Raw genomic sequence first — 12574 nt, 5'->3', positions numbered from 1 at the left:
CTTGTGATACGTATCCTTTGAAGAGTCCGAAAAATTTATTGCTTCTGGCTCTTGTGGTTGGTCTACCAATGGAGTTAGTTTCTCAATGGTAGTGGGTGGCTTAACCTCTCTTTCATTAACCCATATCACTTCCTCTATAGTTTCATTGTCAGCTTTTTCAATTTCTTCTTCTTCTTTAACAACCTCTTCCACTTCTACTTCTTCTTCCTCTTCTTCATATAACACTCTTGGGCCATCAAAAATTTTGTCATCATTCAAAGGAATGGAACATGCGCTATGCGATGGGCTCTTTTCAGATGGTATTTTTTCTTAAGCTTCCATTATACTAATTGATTGAGCAATTTGTGTTATTTGTTGCTCTAAGCTTTTGAGGCTAGCTTGAGTTGTTTCCTGGAAAATTTGGGTAGAAGTGGCAATGCTTTTCACAATGTCCTCTAAGGACATGCTTGGCGTTTCAGTTTGTTGAGGAGGGTAAGGATAGGGTTCTTGGAACAGTGGAGTTGGTTGGTATTGGTTATTTCCCCATGTTTGGTATGGGTTTTGGTAATGGTTATTTTCCCAAACTTGGTTGTTGTCCCACCATTGATCATGTTGAGGCTGATCATAACTCCATTGGTTTGACCAGTAGTAGCTTCCTTTCTCTTGCACTTCTTCCCATTCTCCTTGTAAATATGGACACATGTCGGAATGATGTCCATTTTGGGCGCAAAAATCACGAAGAAGAGGTGTGGGCTGTACACTTTGGTTACTTTCAATCATCATAACTAACTGAGCTAGCTCAGAAAGTTGGTCTTCGGTGCAAGGAGTGTTCATTTCCGAACCATACTTTTTTTTTATTTCGGGATTTTAAATTTGAGTACCTGCACAATGAGATCTAGGCATAGAGAAACAAATTGATTAAAAATAAACCAATCCCCGGCAACGGCGCCAAAAATTTGGTGGTTGTCGAGGCCAACACAAATAATAACCCTAAATATTACACACTAAAATAGTGTATAGTGGTAAAGGGATCGAATCCACGGAGATTGGTTCAATTTATAACTCTATGAAAAATCTCTTTGTAAAAATACTTGTAAAATGACAATAAAAATAAAATGGGGGGTTTTGGTGTTTTGAAATACTTGAAACAAACTAGAATTAACTATGATTTAAATAGACAAATGCAACAAAAATAAGAGTTTGATGTAAAATCAATAAGGGAGAGATGGTTGACTTAAAGTTTCCTCACTTTGACTTTTGATGAACATATCATTAGAATCTAATGGTGCAATACTTTGATTTAAATCCTTAATTTGGCTATAGTAATCCAAGGAGCTTGAGATTACCTAGACTTTTCTTAATTGTTGAAATGGCTAGAGAAGCTCATAACAATTTCCTTAGTCAAAGTCACTAATTCCAAATAGCATGTAATTAGTGAAAGTCAACTAGCATTAAGAACCAAAAAGTCACCAAATCCAAGAGGGGTCAAATGCTTTCACCACCATGTTGGAGGAAATGTTTTTATGATTGTGTGAAGCAAAAACAACACAAAAATCATTTGTTGCTTGCTAATTTGAGGATCCTTTACTTAATCAAGAAATTAGCCAACTAATCACCACAAACACATTTAAACTCATGAACTAAAACATACAAGTAGTGATAAGATGTTAAAACACAAAACATTCCCATAAAGATTTAAGAACATGTTCATGGGTTCTTCAACATTCAACAAAAGTTCAAAGGATTAACCAAAAGTCAACCAAGATTAGTTTAGCCAAGCATGGCTAAACCCAAAGAAACAAAGTTAGAGAAAATTGTACCAAACATTAAGCAAGAATCAAGAGGTAAAAATATGATGTTCTTCAAGTGTTCTTGGCCTTCAAAAGTCTTCAAAACCCCAGAGAGAATCTCCAAAAATCGGATGTCCAAGCATCTCCAAAAGATGGGCACCAACCTTCCTCAAATAGCTCAAAAGAAGAATTTCCGAAACTGCCCCTGCAGGAGGTTGCGCGACCCGCGTGCTGTTGCGCGGGTGGTCCCTGAATGTAGCATCTTTGAGGTTTTGGGCCTCCATAGCTTAGCCCACTTGGCCCAGTGCGAGCCTAATCAGCTCCTAGCCCATTTTTCTTCAAGTTTTCTTCAATTTAAGCCCAATTTGGCTTCTCCAAATGATTCATAGCTCGTAAACTCGCCCGATTAATAATCTATGCATGCTTGAATACACTCCCGCATCTTGCAAATTTAAATGTTTATTTCTCTCCAAGCCTTCAAATAATCATCAAGCTCGCTCCATGCATCATCTCCACCACCCATCAAGCCTAAGATCCTTGTTTTCCACCAATTCCCATCGCTTTCCATACGTCCCGAACATTCCCGCTCCACTAGTCTCCATGAAATCTGCAATAAAGCTCACGAAACTAGAAAGTGCCCGAAATAGTCATAAAATAACAAAAAGGAAAATATGCATGAAAATTAACTAGATTATGGATGAAATATGCTAAAATAAACTATAAAAAGAAGTAAACAAAGCTAACTATCAGTGGACCTTACAGGGGTATCCTCTCTCGTGTGCTTAAGGGCGGGGGGTTTCATGGCAGGACTGGCTGCTTTAAAAGCTGCTACCGGCAAAGTCGACAAACATGAGAAATCGTGCATGGAAAATCAACACGTGTTCATACCATTTGCGTTTGATACGTTTGGTTTCCTCGCACCGGATGCGGTAAAGCTTCTTAATAGAGTACAATGGATTATGCATTGCAATGGTATATCCCCTAGTTCTATGAATGTAACCTTTAAAAGATTGAGCTTTGTTATACAAAAAGGCTTAGCGGCGCAGCTTGTTGCCCGTTTGCCATCTCACTTGTTGTATGATGATAATTAAATCTTCTAAACGTTTTAATTAAAATTATATAATAAAAACAAAATAAAAATTCATTACCTTACATACAAAAAATTAAAGCTTATTAATTTTAATAAAAGAATTTGAAAATTCAAATAATACATAGAAAAAGAATCAAAGTTTTCTTTCCTCAATAGTTTTTTCCGACGGTAGCCAATTTTTTTAACAATAGTTTCTCGACGGGTAATTAATAGTTTTGTTTCAAAGAATAGTTTTTATCATAAAAAATATTATATTCAAAGGAACACATCATGCATTACCTAATATCATTTACTGTTAAGGATTAATTTGTTTTTAATGATCAACAAATATTACACTATTGGTCATATTTATTTCCAATCGTCGTATTTATTTCTCGTAAATTTGAAATAGTAAACTTTAAATAGGAGCATATATTCAAATTACAATTTTGTTTAGAATTCATTATTATTTTTCATAAATTACTAAATCTACTTGTCAAAAATATAAAATAAGGAGTTAAATGTGGATACCTTGGTGTTGTAATATTTTAATCGACTCAAATATATTTTTTTTGTTATTTAATAATTTTTTATCTCCTTTTGTAAGTTTATAAAAATATTCAATTCTTATTAAGGTATCAATAAAATTTAAAAACATCATAGTGATGTATACAATTTTTAACCTTTTTAAAGTTATAATTAGTTAAAAATAAATAAATAAATTCTAGACCAAATTGTTGCTAAATATATATAGTATTAAAAAAATGACTTGAGCTACATTCATAATAGTTCTTATTTTGCGGTCAAAATATAATTTACCCCCACTTATCATTATTACAATTTAAAAATTATACTTTTTATTTCCAATATTTGAAATTGGAATAAAGCAACTCAGATACACCCACAATAGACAACACAACATGCATACACAAACGCAACTTAGAACACACATACATACATCCCAAAATGGGAATTACTGCATTTACTTGGATTGAAAAGAGTATTTTATGGAAAAATAATACCGAAATTCTCCTACGTTCCCAAGTATGATGCCTAAAATTAAGTTCAAAAGATACAAAAAAAAATAATTACTCTTAAAAGGAGCACAATGCCTAAAATTAAGTTAAAAATGGATAAAAAAAACTATTTACTTTTAAAACAATTGAGAATAACATCCTACTTTAAGTGAAAATTGAGTCTTGATAGTAGTTTTCCCACATGCTACATTCCATCTTTTTGTATCTGTTTGACACAGATGATATCAAGTTCAGTTTTTTTTAGTATTGGTATGATTAAATACTAGAGATATTAGTTTCTTACCCAACTAATTAAAGGTGTCAAAAGTCACCTTAATATGCAATGTTTCTTCTATTTTCCCGCCTTCATTCAATGAAAACCCTAGAAATCTCAACAGTAGATGTCTAAATATTTGATAGCGGGATTCTCTAAGCAATAACTTGATAAACAATTAAATAAAATATGTTATTTATCATCTTACTTAAACCATTGTCCTTTACCTTGATAGCATTGTGAACACCAATCATGTCTTCAAACTCAACAAATGCATAACAAACATCAATATCCTAAATCCAAGCAAACCCAAAATTCAATGTTTTTTTAAGGCACAAAATCAAGGATATTATTTAAAATGTGACAAGAGCACAACTAACCTTTATGGTTTTAATGCCAACACCATCTTTCCTGATCTTCCTAAATTGCTCAAACTCCTCCTGATATTAGAAGCAATTGCAGTGGTTGCCACGTTTCTCACATAAACATACGTTCACTTCAACTACGAAGATCAATGTAAATGTATAATTAATAAAGAAAACCTTATGTTCTAGCAAAATTTCTACAGCAAGAAGTAAAAAAAAACACCAACGAAACTGGGCAATTAAATCAATTAAAGTACTTAATGGGGACAATCGTGTTTTGAAAGTGATCCACAGTGGATTGAAAGGTACACCCTTTAACCCAATAGCAATGAATTTCAAGAAATGTCAAAATAAATTCATTAGGATATCAAACATTACTAAGCTTTTCCATGATGACATGTAGACCTGTAAAGTGATACATGTTATGGAAGTTTAACCATGATTAAGATAACTTCGGTACAAACATCGGATTTATCAACAATATTAACCATGAGTTACCTCTTTTTATAGATAATTTATTAGAAAAATTGGTAAAACAGATCATTTATGGAACAAATTGAATTTCTTACCAATATATGAACATTGAACATCATTATTGATAGAACAATAGAAGTATCAGGAGTTTCTGCAGTTCGTTGTTTTCCTGTTTCAAAAAAAAAAAACAAAAAAAATATCTTGAAAGAACCCACAAAACAAAAAAGATATTTTGATTGTGGGATTTGTTGCTCGAATGAACCAGCTCCGAAACAACTTCAATAAGAGCATGAGGGGCTGAGAAGATCTGATATATATATATATATATATATATATATATATATATATATATATATATATATATATATATATATATATATATATATATATATATATATATATATATATATATATAAGAAACTACCACTTAATATTAAAGACACCCCGCTCCTAGCTTAAGCCACTAAGACATCTTGTTAACATTAAATAAAAAAGAAACATCTATATATAACTTAATGCATTAAGAACACAAATAAAGAAGTAAGCAAAAACCAGAATTTACAAAAACATAGAGGCATAAAACACTTTGAGATTTTCATGGAACTGTGGCCAAATCAAATATCCGACGTTACCTCCGATATTATTTTTATCTTAAAATGACACTAGTTAGAGGCCGTAAAAACTTAAAAGTTTTATAATCATCATGACAATTGGCTCCCATGAGCACCTAGTCCATTTAGCAACTTTTATTAAGTACCTTGGAATGTGAAACTGTTATTTTAGTAACAGTATTGTAAATGGAAAAAAGAAATAAAAGCATTTAATCTGTAGACAGTAGAAAGAAATACCACCAAAGTATCATGGTATAAAAGAGTAAAAAACTATATTATGATTCTAATATACCAAATTCAAAAAAGTACCCTTGCTTTGTGTTCAATCCTCTCCCTGTGGGAAATAACATAAACATGATGATGAAGTCTACAAGTATTAAAAATGGAATTGAAAAGAAAATATGAAGAAACTGAACAATAATAAAAATCATTTGGCTTGAAATAACTATCAAATTAGGGACCTGTTTGACATGCGATGTTTGAAATACATCAGGAGCCTCCAATTTTCCATCGTGATCCTTTTTTGTTAGAAATATGATTAAATTTCTAAGCAAGAATGATGGTCATCAGTTTTCTTAAAGGGAAATGCAACATTTCAAAATACTCAAATTGTTTATATTAACTCAGCTTTGTTAATTTAATGAACAATTTTTTTCCCTTTTGAGCTTCTGTGTACCTCATGTCAGTTGAAGATGTTTCCACTTTATAAAATGATGGAGCAGTGTAATGGTTTAAGCATGCCCTAACACCAGAAACATCAAACATGTTAAGAACTGTTAAAAGTCAGCAATGTTTAACTTTTTAGGAGTCAAAGAAATTAGCTTCTAGCTTTAACTTAGTAACTTTATTCTAACATTAGGTTTACCTGATAATCTGGAGGCGCTTGCAGGTGGGAAGTCATTGTGACGGGCTGAAGCCCATAACTTACCTGCATCCATTAGACCATCCGTTATATCCACCATATACCACATATGTGGTCGGTGCCACATCAGCACCACATTCCACTACCACTAACATGGGTAGGGGTGGCAAATCGGGTCATCGTGTCGTGTTTTTGTCTGACACGACACGACACGACAAAGTTTTATGTAACACGAACACGACACGACACGATGTCTTGTTTTTTTAACTAACACGAAAACGAACCGATTAAAACACGACAAACACGACACGACACGACAAATATAACATAATAAAAAAATAGTTTATTTAATTAATATTTAATCATACATAACACGAAAACACGAGAAACACGACAAATAAATGCTAAATCGTGTCAATTTCGTGTCAAATTTTAAACACGAACACGACATGACACGACATCGTGTTATTTACACTTAACACGAACACGACACGAACACGACACGAACACGAATTCGAATTTCAGTTTTGTCCTAATTTCGTTTCGTGTCGTGTTTTTTTGTCGTGTCGTGTCAACAATTGTCACCCCTAAACATGGGATACCTACCACTAACACACCACTCCACATCATTATTTTTTTTTAATTCAAAAATACAATAAAATTACTTTTTTTTTTTAATTCAAAAATTACAATAAAATTACATTTTTTATAATTAAAAAGCATTCATTTTTTTAAACTATTTTTTCATTAATTATAAAAATAAAATAACAACTTCAAACTACATTACTTAGTTAATCTAGAAAAAAAAAACATTACATTAATTAAAAAAACGAACAAACATACATATAAAAATCCTAATCGTCGTTCATGCTACGTTGGTACAAATGTTCCGCGACATCTTCTTGAAGATTGAAACACGTTTCACTGTTATGAATTTCAACAACTCGCTCTAAAAAAGCATTCGTTCCGGGTACGAACTCCTCAATTGGAACGACAACGTCGTTCGGATCATACGTGCAAATCGCTCGACCTTCATCTTCAATAACCATATTATGCATTATAATACATGCTAGGACCATTCGTTTAATTCTTTATTTATCCCAGAGTCGTGTAGCATATTTCACTACATGCCATGTCTGCTTAAGGACTCCAAATGCCCTCTCGATATCCTTTCTCGCCGATTCCTGTTTTCTTGTAAAATTTTTTGCCTTTTCACTTCGAGGAACCGAGTATGCCTTCATCAATGTAGAATAATCCGGGTATATCCCATCACCAAGGTAGTAACCGTATTTGTACGCGTGCCCGTTCACCGTGAACGTCATATCAGGTGCTTTGCCGGTCCAAATATCGTTGAAAAGTGGAGACTGGCCAAGAACATTAAGGTCGTTGTTAGACCCCGCTACTCCAAAAAAGGCATGCCATATCCACAAATCTTGAGATGCAACAGCTTCTAGGATGATAGTTGGTTCACCTATATCTCATTGAGTGAACTGACCACGCCATGCTATTGGACATTTTTCCCAAGCCACATGCGTATAATCTAGACTGCCAAGCATACCAAGAAATCCATGCCTCTCTTCATGAGCCGAATATAATCTCTCAATATCACGTTGAGTAAGTTTACGCAAATATTCTTCGTGAAAAACCTCATAAACACATGCAGAAAACCAATCTACACATTCAACTGCGGTCCTCTCGGATACTTTCAAGTATTCGTCAGATGCATCAAATGCTATATCGTATCCCAAATACCTAAGAGCAGTCGCATATTTTTGTATACTACTAAAACCCATTCTTCCTCTAGCTTCGGGTTTTTGTTTGAAAAAATCATAACGGGATTCTAAAGCATTACTAATACGTAAAAATATAGCATTATTCAGACGGAAACGACGTTCGAACGAGTCGTCATTATAAAGACAATTATCGACAAAGTAATCACATACCAATAAGTCGTGTGCGGCTTGGCGATCACGATTGACGACCGCCCTTGTACGCGCTACATTCGAACTTTCTTCTTCGTGAATGTGTTGCACAACATTGAAGAATGTCTCGACGAATTCTACGTTGTCATCCGAGTCAAAACTTTTTAAAAATTTCATATGTATTGTGGAATCCATGTGTATGTGATTTGTGGTTTTAGAGAATACAATAGGGTGTAAGTTTTGGTATAATAGAAGATTTATTTATAATTAGTGAATTGAGTTTGAAAAAAAAACGGCCAAAAAACCAAACAACCAATCAAATTTCTCGTTTGAATCCATCGTCAGGAACACGAAGAAGCACGACCACAAACCACCAGGGTGGTGTGCACGGTCGTGGTTCGTGGCCACCTAGACCACGGACCGTCTCGTGCAATGTATACCATTTGGCCTTAGTTTTCCATCAACATGTAAAAAGTCACCATTCTCCCTCAATGGCATTTCAATCTATTTATATGCAAATATTCCGAGAGATTAGGGGGAAGTTAACTGTCGATTAAGAGACGTGGGGAAGAAGATCGAACGAAAATGGAAAAGGATGTGTAAGAAGAAACAGGTTGGTAGCTGCGTTTTCATTGGGAGATTGAGGGAACGTGGGCTAGGTTGACGGAGACAAGAGAAACTATTGAGAGTAAAGGGGAACTGATTCTTACCTCTGTAATGGTGTCGATGTAACTGCTACTTGTCGTCGTTCCCTCAGTAGTCTCTCGTTTGACATGTGTACCTTCAAAAAGCGATTAAGGCACTGGGCTGCACCCCTCTATTTATACAGTTGTGGGGGTGAGGAACCGCTAGAACGTGGGGAAAGAAGAAAACTGATTAAAGAGGGAGGAGGAAGTGGGAGGTTGAAGAAGGACAAAGCAAGAAAAAAAAATAATAGAATAAATTACACGAATGGTCCCTATGGTTTGGGTAATTTATACGTTTGGTCCTTAACTTATTGTTTAACTCGGAAGGTCCCTACTATTTACTTTTGTTACACGCTTGGTCCCTATGGTTTGTTTTTGTTACGTGCTTTGTCTTTGTCTTAAATATGGAAAAACGGTGGGGTAGGTAAGGTAAGGTGAGAGGGTGGGGTTGGGAGTGTGTTATTTAAATAAATTAAAAAATCAAGGAAAAAATAGTCTTTTTAGGTAAGACATGGACCAAACGCGTAACAAAAACAAGCAATATGGACCTTCCGAATTAAAAAAATAAGTTAGAAACCAAACGCGTAAATTACCATAAACAATAGAGACTATTCATGTAATTTACTCAAAATAATAAATAGTGAGTAGGCCAAAATTTGATCAACAGCTTAAAATGGGGAGGCGGTTATCCACTCCCCTCATTAGTAATATTAGGAATTAAATGGGTTGTCCCGTCTAACTCATTTAATTAAATAAGTTGGGTTTGATAAAAATTATCAACCCGTTTTTAATCCAACAATTCATTTAATTTTAATATAAATTTAATTTAATAATTATATAAATATTATCATGTATTAATCTAAATATTATTTTATAGTTTATAATGTTGTATTATTATTTATGTTTTTTTTATTATAATCTTAATTTTTATTTTTATTCTTTTACACCAACAACACTAGTTCCTTTTTAAAATCACTTCGAAATTAAACATTTTAAATATTATTTAAACAATTTATTTATATTTTGTTAATTGAGATTGTCTTTTTGTCGTGCTTTAAAATTTTATTTAATTATAGAACTTAGTCAAATGGTATAATATTTAGTTAATCTTTGTATACTTTTTTTTATTATTTTAAATAGGTTAACACATATTTAAACTATTTAATAGGTTGGACCCAAACTTAACGCATATCCATCATTTTGTCACCTCTAAAAATTGATTAAAAACAAAAAAAAAAAAAAAAAAAAAAGAAGAGAGAGAGAGAGAAAAACATATAGTATATAGTAACGTGTTGAATGTATTTTTCAATTTATGATTTATTTGGAAACATATGAATATAATAGTTAGATCGGTGTGGTTATCTAATATCTTATTCCAAACCATGTTCTATCTCTAACCATCATTTTCTGTAAAGATTTGGCAGAATTGAAGGGCAGTTAAAACGAATGAACAGTTGGCTGACGCCTCCAACACTTTCCTTTTGGTTGGTTATTCCTTCCCGCCAATACAGACCCGATTAGGAATATGGGAAGAAGGCGACTGTTGCTGCTGTTAAAGCCCTTGGATGTGTACTCGTTACATCAATCAACCGGTGTCCCTCGTCGCAATACAAACCCTAAGGTTAATTTCCCCTATTCCTTTTCGTGATTTCAATGATCTTAACTCAACAATGTCTTGGTTCATCGTCCTTCGCTGTGCTTTATTTCGGGATAAACCATCAGGGTCTAATGCAGATCAAGTGTTTGATAAAATACCCCAGTGAACACCGACTATCGTAGTTATGTTTCTTTGATTGCTTTCATCTCCCACCTTATTTACGACTCATAAATCTTCCATTACCATGTCAAAACTCAAACAACGTTTACATTCATGTTCTTTGTTCTTTGTTCTTCTACATCCCTCATTATGTTTTTGCGACTTTCTTGAAACATACGATTCTTTCTTTCAAACTTTGCAGGTGTTACAATTTATCGATAGCAGATGCAGAGTTCATAAAGCTGCCATAGAATTCTGTCAAGATATCTTAAGAAGAAAATCCATTGAATGGGATGCTGTTTTTCGTAGTCATCTGTCTCAACCAATTCATAATGTGGATCTTGTTGTTACCATTGGTGGTGATGGAACCCTTCTGCGTGCAAGTCATTTCTTGAATGATTCAATTCCATTACTTGGATTAAACTCTGACCCCACTCAATCACAAGAGGTTAGTGTGTAAAATGTAAATACTATAACAGCAATGTAATTTCTTGAATGCTTATTTTGCTTATTGGTTTGAGAAACTATTAGGTGGAAGAACTCGGTGATGAGTTTGATGCAACAAGAAGCACTGGTTTTCTTTGTGCAGCAACTATCAAAAACTTTGAACAGGTAGATTAGAATTAAGTAACCACACATAAAAAAAATAAAAAAAAAAAAAAGATTGTTTCTGAAATATTTTTTGATCTTGTAGATGCTAAATAACATTTTGGAGAATGGAATGACTCCTACTGAGCTATCAAGAATGGCTATTAAAGTGAACTCAGAGCTACTTCCACTATATGCTCTTAATGATGTTTTGATATCAGATCCAAATCCTGCAGCTGTTTCTAGGTTCTCATTCAGGTATAACTATGAAATTCAAATTCAAATACAAATACAAATAGTAAGTTAATGTTAATGTCATGTTCTTCCACTTATTCTTAACTTTCTTTTTTTAAAGAATTAGAAAACAGGAATCAAGTCAAGCTCTGGTCAACTGTCGATCTAGTGGCCTGAGAGTCTCAACTGCTGCTGGATCAACGGCTGCAATGCTATCAGCTGGTGGAGACTTAATGTCTGTTTCATCTAAAGATCTTCAATACATGGTAAGAGAACCGATTTCTGTGACACAAGAGCATTTGAGATTAATGCGTGGATTAGTGAAACCTAAAGAATCAATGGATATTTATTGGCAAACAAATGAAGGGTTAATCTACATTGATGGTGCTCATATTGTTCATAATGTTCAACATGGTGATTCCATTCAAATATCTTCATGTGCTCCAAGTTTGAAAATCTTTTTGCCTCACCGTTTGTTAGGAACAAGTAAGATGTGAGTGGATGATTGGATTTTTGTAGCTAATTCAATTGAGTTTTGGTACATGATATAGATTCAAAATCATTACTTTATCCGGTTCTTTTAGGTTGTGTTCTACTTTCAATAAGTTGAATTTTTTTTTTGATGTTTTATAGTTACTACAACATTTATGTTGAATCAGAAACAATTAAATATTGTTGGTGCCGATTTCACTTCAATATGGTTATCACCAAAATTTTCATCAATTTTCAGGACACAATTACCTCTTATATTTACCACTATGAGGATTTCTACATGTTAATTCTCAAATATTAGTTAAACATTTAGAGTTATAACACATAGAATCATATATCACATTTTAAGGTCATACTATTGTAACACCTATTTTTTTTATGTTTAATTGGTAATTCTAAGGAAAATGAGTAAGATGGGTTTTAGTAAAACCCTAGTTTGTGAAGCTTTTACCGGAA

General features: G+C 33.4%; 2 protein-coding genes across 2 annotated transcripts; one reads left to right on the top strand and one right to left on the bottom strand.

Annotated features, from left to right (window-relative positions):
* Nucleotides 1-7531: 7531 nt before the first annotated feature.
* Nucleotides 7532-8233, bottom strand: LOC145076340 (uncharacterized). Its single transcript, XM_079022250.1, has 2 exons — nucleotides 7999-8233; nucleotides 7532-7911 (listed from the first exon to the last, which is right to left on the bottom strand). The coding sequence occupies exons 1-2, from the start codon at nucleotides 8231-8233 to the stop codon at nucleotides 7532-7534; spliced, it is 615 nt and encodes a 204-aa protein (XP_078878376.1).
* Nucleotides 8234-10364: 2131 nt separating this feature from the next.
* On the top strand, nucleotides 10365-12196 carry NADK3 (NAD(H) kinase 3). The gene is made up of 5 exons (XM_079022897.1): nucleotides 10365-10669; nucleotides 11007-11252; nucleotides 11336-11416; nucleotides 11499-11650; nucleotides 11748-12196. Exons 1-5 carry the CDS (start codon nucleotides 10574-10576, stop codon nucleotides 12121-12123), a joined length of 951 nt encoding a protein of 316 aa, XP_078879023.1. The 5' UTR covers nucleotides 10365-10573; the 3' UTR covers nucleotides 12124-12196.
* The last annotated feature ends 378 nt before the right edge of the window (nucleotides 12197-12574 follow it).

The sequence above is a fragment of the Lactuca serriola genome, chromosome 9, assembly GCF_051521515.1.
Source record: "Lactuca serriola cultivar US96UC23 chromosome 9, Lser_US96UC23_V15, whole genome shotgun sequence".
NCBI classification, from domain to species: domain Eukaryota; kingdom Viridiplantae; phylum Streptophyta; class Magnoliopsida; order Asterales; family Asteraceae; genus Lactuca; species Lactuca serriola.
Note: the sequence above shows the minus strand (reverse complement) of the source record. Positions and strands in the feature narration are given on the sequence as shown.